Source organism: Nannobrachium achirus (genome assembly GCF_963921795.1).
Source record: "Nannobrachium achirus genome assembly, chromosome: 9".
Taxonomy (NCBI): Eukaryota; Metazoa; Chordata; class Actinopteri; order Myctophiformes; family Myctophidae; genus Nannobrachium; species Nannobrachium achirus.
In genome coordinates, this window is record NC_137818.1 from 57,087,734 (window position 1) to 57,099,900 (window position 12,167).

Below are 12,167 nucleotides of genomic sequence, written 5' to 3' on the forward strand. Positions count from 1 at the left end.
GAGTCAGGACACAGTTGGAAGTGCAGACAGTTGTGGGTCACCACTTCAATTAACAGGTGGAAATTTTGGAATGCACTCATATTAGCAAAGAACCAAGCCGAGGATTATAGGCTGGGGTCAATTGTATTGTCAGGACCTCAGGTTCAAGCTTGATTTTCATTTGATTTAAATATCAGAAAAGAGACATTAAGCAATAGCTATACATTAACTTTGTTTAATTTTATTATTTTGTGTTTTCCTCCCCCAATTTAGTTGTTGTCAATAGAATCAATGCATAACTGTAGTCCCGGGTTTCATAATAACCTGGGACTAACAGAACATAACCTACCCATTTCCTGTTTGGGTTCATTTTCTCATAGCTTTGTTTGATTGCCTTGGCAGCAATCAATCAAAGGAGCGAGTCAAATCAGCCAAATCGTCTCAAAAGCTTTGGGAAAATGAACAGGAAAGGGATATGACACCTTGTGGAAACCATGTGAATACAGTATTGCAACGAGCGTAGATAGATAATTCAGTCGCCGGTGGCGGTGCAGCAGTTACAGTACAGATACAGCAGGGTAAGAGAAATACCGTAAGTACCGTACAAGGGTAGCAACACAAAAGACAACCTCATGCCTACCCTGATACACATGGTCATGGAGTTGCCAGGCACTTATTGTTACCTTAGCAAGGAGTTTCACCAGGAGACAAAACGCAAGTTGAGTTTTAGGCATCTTACAGTAAGTAACCTACTAGTACCTACTGTAGGTGTTGCTAGTGCTGAGACATGATGGAGGCCTTGTCGGCTTCCCACTCGGCTAAGCCGGAAGCTTTAGTGTTCACTAGGATGGATGGTTGGTGGAGAGGAGCACTTGGTTTTGTTACCTCAGCAAGGTAGCCGCCAGGCGAGCAAGTGGACGCAGTGCCAGAGTACTGTAGCCAGAATGCTGTGTTGCTTGTATACAGTGTATGTGATGTGTGAGGACACATTTCACACTCACCTGTAAACCTTTAAAAAACTAAAAACAAACAAACTGGTGGAACACTGTGGTGTCGCGTGAAGTGACCACTACACCCTGCTGCTGTCCCAGCCAATCACAAGTCTAGTCCTCACCAACCATCACAGGCAGTGGGCTGGGAGTGTTTTAACTTTTGTTAGTTTTTGTTTTGTCCTTAACTTTGTTACGTACGTTGTGATATGCATGTGACAGACATGCATGCTGCATAGCAGTACGTAACGACTGTCCTAGCAGCACGTGAGAAGAGGCGCTGGGTTATCTTGTGTTGGCCTGGTGGAACAGCCAGTGCGTCACCCTCCTACAAGGCCAGCTGATAAATGTGTTTATCAGTACAATGCAGCTGTCCTGACGCTCAGGCCACAGACACTATACCACCACACCATACACCAGAAAACCTCCATGCACGTCTTCAGACCTGCAACTAGAAGCCACTTCAGACAAATAAAAGCCAAATCACGGTCACTGAACAACCACGTGGGCCCTTATATAATCAGTTGGCCGGGGGTTCCCCAGGGTTCTATACTTGGTCTACAAGCGTCTTTCCTTTCTAAAATTGCAGATCTAAAAGTTCTACATAATCGTTTCTATGTTGAAAATGTTCATACATTTTCAATGCAGAAATAGCAGATCTACAAGTGCATGCTTTTATTACAAAGCCTGAAGGGCAAACAGATTCACATGTCTTTCAATGGCAAAAACACAATTATATCGTTAATCGCAATTATTTGTAAGGCAATTACACTTTGTCAACTTAAATTTGTAATTGTGGCAGTCATAGCCACTTTGTAATTTTTGCTTTTGAACACTATAGACCAGTAGTATTTGTACTTTGAATCAAGTACTGGGGTTGAGCAATCTCTCGAGACAAGAGTCAATGATGGCTGGGACAAGTGGGCGGTCCCTTTTTGTGACGATGGCTAGCCAGACTGGGGCATGAGTACTTTGTCCTAGCCTGGCATGGGTGGCCAGACGGGCTATTTCTTTTTAGCTGTGGCAGATATGTCTGGTTTGGTTTCAAGGCTAATTTTGTCCACCGTTGCTGATCGTCCGTCTACATGAGACGTCCGTCCTCTCACCCATGTCTCTGTCCCTCCTCCTCCTCGTCCTCCTGGGTGGTCCTAGATGTTCCGTCCCCAGGCTGAAGCGCACCGTGCTGGGCTGCGTGCCCGTCCTCTCCTGGCTGCCCCACTACCGCATCAGAGAGAACGGCGTGGGGGACCTCATCTCTGGCATCAGCGTGGGCATCATGCATCTGCCTCAGGGTACGTATACTGTACACACCAACATCTCTTCAACATAATACAAGAGTTCCCAACTTACAGGCCCTGACCCCCTCAAAATAATCATATAAAGCTGCATGGGGACCGACCGAGTTTTACTCCTCGGAAATATTGTGAAATTAACCGAACGATGTTGCACATTAAAGGGATAGTTCACCCCCAAGATGTCCATTTTTCTATCGATTACTCACCCCATGGTGACTTGAATTCATGGATATTCTTTTGTTTTTGTCACATTCCTAAGCCAATAATTTGAGGAGACTCTTTGTGTCTCCATAGGGAACAAAGCAGACTCTTTGTGTCTCCATAGGGAACAAAGCAGGCTCTTTTTGTCTCCATAGGAAACCACTGCTGGTCATCAAATTATTGGCTTAGGAATGTGACAAAAACATATCCATGAATTCAAGTCTCCATGGATTGAGTAATCGATAGGAAGAAAAGGAAACCTTTTTGGGTGGTGAGATTTTTTTTTTATCCCTTTAAGCTAATCATCTGGGGACCACCTTGGGGGTCCTCGAGTCCTGACTCCCAGTTTGATAACCACTAGTTTTACAAAACACAGGATAAGATGTTAATTTCCTTTGTGCAGGCACATGCGTGTGAGAGTGTGTGTGTGTGTGTGTGTGTGTTTTAATCTAGGACGCATCATCAGTAGTGTTCCTCCAGGTCTTAGGGTGTTTCGGCCATTATACACTATACACCCTCTCCGGAGGCGGCCAGCTCAGGTTGATCAGTCCCCGAACATGCGTCATTTCCAATTAGTCATGAGAGAATCGTTCATCTTATGGATGGCAGACTTCTCCTCATGGGACTGTGCAAGGCAGGGGCGTCCTTTTCCCTGAGTCAAGCCTATAGGCTGACCGCATACCTCCTGGCTCCAGTTTAAGCATTTAGCAGAAGCTCGATGCCCAAACTGGAAGCTCCCAATCCAAAGTGACCCACAACAAGCAATATACAATAGGCAGTACAACAAGCAATACAATAAGCAATAAGCAATACAACAATCAAAGTGATTAAGCATGCATGAGAATCGCGTTATGCCAGCTCCTCATGAGACTTAATCAACATCAATACATCAACTGCATAGAGATATCAATCCAGAACAAGCAACAAGCAATACAATAAGCAATACAACAATCAAAGTGATTAAGCATGCATGAGAATCGCGTTATGCCAGCTCCTCATGAGACTTAATCAACATCAATACATCAACTGCATAGAGATATCAATCCAGAACAAAGAACAAACCATATATACCTATACGAACGCTATCTAGCTTGGTTACTTTGGGGCCCAGCAGGGGTCCTTCCTCCTCATAAAAAGCCACTGGCTGCTTCTTTCGGCTGCCTCCGATGCAGCTTTGATGGCTGACCGCTGGCTTTGGCCTCTAATTCCCAGGTCTGCAAAGAGCCTGGTTGTAGATCTTGCCACAAACCCTCTGCATCCCACCTCCACTGGGCGGACTTCAGCGTTCCAGCCGCGCTGTTGTGCTTCAGCAGCGAGTTCTGCATAGCGTAGGTGTTTCCGCTCGTAAGCCTCATCCACTGAGTCCTCCCAGGGTACTGTGAGCTCGATGATGTACACCTTTTTTAGAGAAGGGGACCAGAGCACCAAGTCAGGTCTCAGGGTGGTTGTAGCGATCTCTGGAGGAAACACAAGTTGTCGGCCAATATCAGCCAGTATCTTCCAGTCGCGAGCCAGACGTAGTTGGCCTCGCTCCGATGGTGTCAAGCCGCTCCTGGTTACCTTTGCCCCCTCGCGGACAAAGGTGGTTGCCTGTTGGTGGTTGGATGCTGGTGGCGGTAGGGAGTTGGTGGCAGCTCGTTTGTCCTCCAGGGTGGAGGCAAGGATCTTTAGGACTTGGTTGTGACGCCATGTGTAACGTCCCTGGGCGAGACTGGTTTTGCACCCTGATAGAATGTGCCTTAGGGTGGCTGGCGTTGAACAAAGGGCACACCCCGGGTCTTCACCATACCACTGGTGAAGGTTGACTGGTGTTGGAAGAACGTCATATGTAGCTCTCATGAGAAAGCTCAAGTGCCTCGCTTCCATGGCCCACATATCCTTCCAGCTGATCTTCCTCCTCTCCACACTGTCCCATCGTGTCCACTGGCCCTGTTTAGCAAGAGAGACTGCCTTGGCCCATCTTCCAGCCTCCTCCTGGTGGCGTACTTCCTCCACCACCATCTTTCTCCGTTCTGGTGCTGCTGCCTTACTCCAAGCAGGGCGAGTAGCTGTTAACCCAAAACCTCCTCGTCCCTGCTGAACATAGCCCACAATGTCAGCATGTTTGAGGGCTGCTGTTGCTTCCTCCACTGCTTTGGCTGGTGTCCATTTGCGCCCGGTTGCCAAGGTTGGTGCGTTGTTGCTCACTACTAAATCTCTGGATTCATTCAGTGTCATCTGGAGTCTTGTTTTTGCACACTTGAACTCCTCTGTGAGACTGGTGAGGGGGAGCTTGAGGATGCCATCTCCATAGAGGGCTATGGTGGTAAGGCATCGTGGAACTCCGAGCCATTTCTTGATGTAGCATGTGACTCCTCTTTCCAACTTCTCCACCGTTGAGATTGGGACCTCATAAACTGCAAGGGACATCCGGGGTAGGAGACCAAACTGAAGGCACCAGGCTTTTAACTTTCCAGGTAGTTGTGTGTTGTCGATGGACTGCAGGCCACTGCTGATGTCTTTGCGCAGTTGTTGCACCTGGTCTTTGTCCTTCAGGCTTGAATCATACCACCTGCCAAGGCTTTTTACAGGCTGCTCAGACACTGTTGGGATTGGGTCATCGCCGATGAAGAATTTCAGGTCGGAGAGCACTCCCTTCACAATTGAGATGCTTCGTGACTTGGATGGTTTGATCTTCATGCGGGCCCAACTGATGTTCTCTTCCAGTTTTCCGAGCAGCCTCCTGGTGCATGGGACGGTGGTGGTCAACGTTGTAATGTCGTCCATGTAAGCTCTGAGCGGAGGGAGGCGCTGACCAGAGTCAACCCGCTGTCCGCCTACAACCCATTTTGAGGCTCGGATGATGATCTCCATTGCCATTGTGAATGCCAGAGGTGAGATAGTGCATCCCGCCATGATGCCTACTTCCAGGCACTGCCAAGAGGTGGTAAAGTCAGAGGTGGTAAAGCAGAACTGCATGTCTTGGAAGTAGGATTTAACCAGGGCTGTGATGGTGTCCGGTATGTGGAAGAACTCAAAGGCAGACCACAGGAGTTCATGGGGCACCGAGCCAAAGGCATTGGCAAGGTCCAGAAAGACTACATGGAGGTCCCTTCTCTCCACCTTTGCCGTTTGGATCTGGTGCCAGATCATGCTGGAATGTTCTGAGCACCCTGAGAATCCTGATATTCCTGCCTTCTGTACAGATGTGTCAATGTACTCGTTTCTTCGCAGATACTCGGACATCCTCCGAGCAATGACACTAAAGAAGATTTTGCCCTCAACGTTTAGTAGGGAGATTGGACGGAATTGGCTGATGTTCACTGCATCCTTCTCCTTTGGGATAAGGACTCCACCTGCCCTACGCCACACTTTAGGTATTATCCTCTTCTGCCATGCTGTTCTCATGAGCCTCCAGAGAAACCTCAGGACATCTGGTGCATACTTATACACCTTGTATGGGACTCCATTTGGCCCCGGGGATGATGCCGTTCTTGCCCGACGCACTGTGGTCTCCACCTCTTTCCATGTTGGAGGACTGCAAGACATGTGATGTTCAGGGGGGTCAATTGGTGGGATATCTGAAGGAATGGTCAGATGTTCATGCCGCTTTGGGTCAGAGTGTGTTGCTTTCAGATGATCTTCCAGGTCTATCTTTGTAGTTTTTAGAGCTCCACTTTTTTCCTTTGTGAAGATACTTTTAAGGAACTTGAAGGGATCTTTATAGAACCGTGTTCTTGTTTGTTCTTTCTTCCTTCTTCGTTTCCGGAGGTTCTCTGCTCTGCGGAGGGATGCCAGTCGTGTTTTAATGTCACCTTGAAGTGCATTTATGCCTTCCCTTTCCACTCCAGAGGCTTTTTTCCACCGTTTCCTAAGTTGTCTTCTTTCTAGGACGAGGCGCTTGATCTCCTGTTGCCTCCTGGAGATTGGTGCGGTTGGAACATCTTTCCTGCCTTTCCTTTCTTGCACTCCAAAGCGTTCTGCCCCATATTGGTAGATGATATCCCCCATTCTCTCCAGCTTCTTTTCCACTGTCCCTCGAAGTTGCTCGAGAGACAGGGTCAGATCAGTATTGATAGTTTCCCAGAGCTTCTTATCCACGGCACCAGGCCACTTCACATGCAATCTATGCCCTGCTAGTCTCCTTTCGACTGCAGGTCTAGGAGGTTGGGTCGGTTCTGCCTCTGTTGTTATCACCTCTGTGTTTGCTTCCTCCACGACAGTGGTATTGATGTACTGCAAGCTATGGTTTGCGTCCAGTTGCTGTACTTCATTCGACTGATTTGATTCCTTTCGCAGAAAGTAATCAACGCGAGGCCTCTGTCTCTCTTCTGTCAAACACTTCATCTTTCCCTGGTGAATTCTCAACCCCCGATAGGATGTAACCTTCCTCCAACCACAGGGACATATTTGCTGCTTGTGGCCCGTTGACGTGGCTGTAGCTGGGGCAACTGCTGTGGCACTCTCTTGCGCTGTGCTCTCGTTACTCGTCGTCGTTTCCGTTCCAGGGTCTGTTACCATGATGTCAGCCGATGAGTCATCTTCCGCCCCCGCTCTCGCAGACTCTAGGGGTGTTCTCTTTTGTCGTCTTTTCGTAGCTATAGCGGGTGATTCCAACATGCCAAAGACATGGGAAACTACAAACATGGGAAGCTAGCCCATGCCCGTCCCAGTGGGGTCTATTCCCTCCCGTCAGCTGTCTCTCCATGCCGCCACAAGGACTTTCCCCTGTCGTCAGCTGATCTTTCTCAGCAGTCACTGGACTCAGTGTCCAGATACTCAGTTTTACAAAACACAGGATAAGATGTTAATTTCCTTTGTGCAGGCACATGCGTGTGAGAGTGTGTGTGTGTGTGTGTGTGTTTTAATCTAGGACGCATCATCAGTAGTGTTCCTCCAGGTCTTAGGGTGTTTCGGCCATTATACACTATACACCCTCTCCGGAGGCGGCCAGCTCAGGTTGATCAGTCCCCGAACATGCGTCATTTCCAATTAGTCATGAGAGAATCGTTCATCTTATGGATGGCAGACTTCTCCTCATGGGACTGTGCAAGGCAGGGGCGTCCTTTTCCCTGAGTCAAGCCTATAGGCTGACCGCATACCTCCTGGCTCCAGTTTAAGCATTTAGCAGAAGCTCGATGCCCAAACTGGAAGCTCCCAATCCAAAGTGACCCACAACAAGCAATATACAATAGGCAGTACAACAAGCAATACAATAAGCAATAAGCAATACAACAATCAAAGTGATTAAGCATGCATGAGAATCGCGTTATGCCAGCTCCTCATGAGACTTAATCAACATCAATACATCAACTGCATAGAGATATCAATCCAGAACAAGCAACAAGCAATACAATAAGCAATACAACAATCAAAGTGATTAAGCATGCATGAGAATCGCGTTATGCCAGCTCCTCATGAGACTTAATCAACATCAATACATCAACTGCATAGAGATATCAATCCAGAACAAAGAACAAACCATATATACCTATACGAACGCTATCTAGCTTGGTTACTTTGGGGCCCAGCAGGGGTCCTTCCTCCTCATAAAAACATACTGCATGTACTGTACGAACACGGCGAAACACAAACCTCTTAACCACTTGAACCCCAGCATCCCTATTCAGGACTTTTGGCAAAAAAAAATATAATCTAAAAAGATCTACAAGCTCACAACCCTGATGAGTTGTTGTGAGCTTGTAGATCGGCTATTTTCAGCTAAGAGATTTTGTTTAGGGGGGCCTGAGAACAAACTAAGTATAGGGTTTAAGTGGTAAATTGGTATTTTGTTGTGTTTAAGAAGGGATGTCCGCTCACACTGTTATTAGAAGCTCCCAGGTTATACTTTATTCACTATGAGAACATTTTCAACCGTTGTCAAACATTGTCATTGTAATAGTTCGTCCTGGATAAAGTATAACCTGCAAGCTTCTAATAACAGTGTGCGGAGCACGTCCCTTTTTCTTCTCAGTTTTGTATATTTTTGTCCAGCACCTGTTAAACAGAATAGTGAAGTAAACCACAGCTCATCTGTTAACTAAAACCTTGAATCAGGTGCTGGAGCTAAATAAAAACAGTATGAAACTGAGTTTTAATGCAAGCTTCCGGTCGTGTCTGTGATCTCCTTCAGTCAAACAAGGACAAGTGAACGCAGCAGTACATAATAAGTGTTTGAGCAGCGTCATCACTTGATCCAACATTCCAGCGACTAGAATGGACGTCAATGGAATTGTAGTCCCAAATGTAGTGAACTACAGAGGCCATAGTCAACATCAAGGGAATGTAGTCTAGACCATCCTGGTCTCATTTATATTTCCATATCTTGGCACTATTTAGATGTTTTACTGACAGAGATGAATACAAATGTAAACCTGATTTATCAGCTGGTACCATACATGTCAATTCACCCTAAAATAGACAACTGCCATCTTCATTTTAAGGGGAACATGCCGAAAAGCACATGCACATTGACTCCCACATCAAAATCACCTTGTTTTTTGTTTCACAAATATCAAGTGGGTTTATATATTGTGTGTGCTATTCCCTATACCTGCTTGGGGTTAGTAACACGCTCATCAGGGCTTTCTCTATGATTAGAGATAATTTCACAGAACACGGTCCATTTCACTCTAACAACATCCCTGCTGTCGCTAAGTGTAGGTTATATAGATTGTACCGTTTAGATATGCCTGTATGGTCAGAGGAAACCTATATTCATTTGACCCATGGTGTAGTGTGCAGTGGGAGCACTACATTACAGAGCAATTAGAGTGACAATTCAAGGCCTGTTTACCTCACAGGGATTCTTTTGCTTTAAATACACATTTGGGTTACATCATATAAGGTTAAAATGATGGTGTTTAGGCATTAGAGGTCATGTTTACACTATGGTGTGGGGCTTTATAATTCACTGATTTTAGTTATGTTAAGGCATGGTAGTGCAAAGTGTGGAATCATGCTGTATGGTCAAAAAGCCACATGGTATGATAAAGCACACCATGTGGGTACTTTTGCCAGAGTACCCATCAAAGAATGTAACTATTCTGCTTTGATTAGTTATACTAACCATAGCGCAAACCATCGCATTGACGTCTGTTATTAATATTGGTATTACTATTATTATTATTACGTCTAGTCGGCGCCCTGGGCAACTCGGGAACAATGTAAACCCTAACCCTAACCCTTTAATGCAAACCCCATTATACCTGTTGTCATAGGATCTGTTTTGACCATCTGTTTGCGTGTGTCCATTTATGCCCATATATGGGGATATCTATCTGTCTACGTCCATTTTATGTCCATATATGGAGATCTCTGTAGGACCCGTTTTGACCATCTGTTTGCCTGTGTCCATTTATGCCCATACAGTATATGGAGTTATCTGTCTGCGTCCATTTTATGCCCATATGGAGATCTCTGTATCAGTCTGTGTCCCTTTTATGCCCATATACGGAGATATCTGTCTATATATGCCCATATAGGGAGATCTCTGTATCTGCCCATATGCCCATATATGGAGATCTCAGTCTGTGTCCCTTTTATGCCCATATATCTGTCTGTGTCCCTTTTATGCCCAGCGCTTGCGCCGATTTGTCCCTTTTATGCCCATATATCTGCCTGTGTCCCTTTTATGCCCATATATGGAGATATCTGTCGGGTCGAGGCAAGGCCCGGCACTGCAGTGATGTCACAATGAGTCAGCGCTTGCGCCGATTTACTGATGTCAGCAGCTAGATATCTCCATATGGAGTTACAGGTTGCCCATATACTTGCCCATATACTCTATCTGCGTCCATTTTATGCCCATATGCCCATATATGGAGATCTCTGTATCTGCCCATATGCCCATATATGGAGATCTCTGTATCAGTCTGTGTCCCTTTTATGCCCATATATGGAGATATCTGTCTATATATGCCCATATAGGGAGATCGCTGTATCTGCCCATATGCCCATATATGGAGATCTCAGTCTGTGTCCCTTTTATGCCCATATATCTGTCTGTGTCCCTTTTATGCCCAGCGCTTGCGCCGATTTGTCCCTTTTATGCCCATATATATGCCTGTGTCCCTTTTATGCCCATATACGGAGATATCTGTCGGGTCGAGGCAAGGCCCGGCACTGCAGTGATGTCACAATGAGTCAGCGCTTGCGCCGATTTCCTCCGGAACAGCCTGATGTCAACAATCAGCCCGCATAAGGAGATTCCGAACGTTTCGCGCCGGTTAGGGAAAACTGCGCGTCGGGTCGGGCCGAGGCCCGGCACTGCACTCTGTGCCGCGGCGGGGAACGCGCGTGCCGAATCTGAAGCCGGTGGGATGAACGGTTCTCGAGATACGCGGATTACAGACACGCAGACACGCACGCAGAGACTTCTCGCATTTATAGATAGATTATTATTATTATGATTACTATCCGTATTAACAATATTATTATTGATCTTATTACTGTTATTATCTTTGCCAGTGTTATTATTTCTCTAGTTTTGTTATGACTCTGTTATTACTTCAGTAATTATTATATAACAGTTTTGTTATTAATCCAGTTATTATTGTTATTATTTCTCTTATGTGATACTATCTTTTTGTTTTTAAAAATACTTTTTCTTACTTTTCAATAAGGGTAGGCATAATAAGCCCAGGCTTCAGCCTATTCCCTTTCGGTGCCACTGTTGTCAGTGGACTACATTGTAATAATGTATTTTAATTTTTTCCTTTAATGGACCGAAATAAAGATTACTACTACTACTACTACTACTACTACTACTACAAACCCATGAGCTTGGGCACTAAAATAAAATAATCAATCAATATAGTTTCATTGTGTTTGTTGTGAGTCTTATCAATTACTGTATGTGTTAATAATACATTTTTATAGTTTTATTGTGCTTTGCGTGTCTTATTAATCGCTGTGTGTCTATAAATAAAGTTGACGATTGATTGATTATGATGATTAAGGTTAATAATGGGCACAGTTAGTTTGCTCAACATCCTTTAGGGACATCGTTCCCATAACCAAGAGTGGACGCTTCATTGTTCATTGGCTATTTTAGGCCATAATAAATATTATTATCAGGCCATAAGTAATAATGGCATTAAATGCATGGATTGTGGGGTTACTGTGGGGCATCTGTGCCATTTTAGATTTGAACCACTTTAACCATATTATTTTATATTTTGGCTGTTCAAAAATAGATATACAAGCTCATAGTGCAGCATAAAGTGACACACCACGAGCTTTATAGATCTGCTATTTAAAATAATCTTGAAAATCTTTGAGATGGGGGTCCACGTCCTTGACATGAAAACTCTTGGACACTGCTGATTTTAGCAACATACATTTTTTTTCAGAAGTGTTAAGATTTAGAAGACATTTTTAGAATCGGGTCTTCAGGTCTTAATGGGGTTAAACATGCTGTTTCTTTCATGTTGTGTTCTTCCAGGTATGGCGTATGCCCTCCTGGCATCCTTGCCACCAGTGTTTGGCCTGTACACCTCCCTCTACCCCGTGCTGGTCTACTTCATCTTCGGAACCTCCAGACACATCTCTGTGGGTGAGAGAGTCTTTAGGTCTGATCCCACTTGACTTACTCAGTATTTGGCATGCTCAGGATTGGTCATGGTGGGAGCGTTAGGCGCTAATAATGGATGCATATTGGTATTGTCCTTTCCTGATGCTGCAATCCATACTATAATTTTAGAGAGAGGTCAGTCAGTGGTCA

At 45.2% G+C, this 12,167-nt stretch overlaps 1 protein-coding gene across 1 annotated transcript in view; it reads left to right on the forward strand.

The window, feature by feature from the left end:
- The window catches only part of slc26a6l2 (solute carrier family 26 member 6, like 2), a gene marked incomplete at both ends in the record, with an annotated part of 41,458 nt that overhangs the window by 1,744 nt on the left and 27,547 nt on the right, over positions 1 to 12,167 (forward strand). The window contains 2 exons of the mRNA XM_080732917.1: positions 2,121 to 2,260; positions 11,889 to 11,999. Of these exons, the coding sequence (XP_080589043.1) occupies positions 2,121 to 2,260; positions 11,889 to 11,999 (251 nt within the window). The remainder of the gene's footprint in view (positions 1 to 2,120; positions 2,261 to 11,888; positions 12,000 to 12,167) is intronic.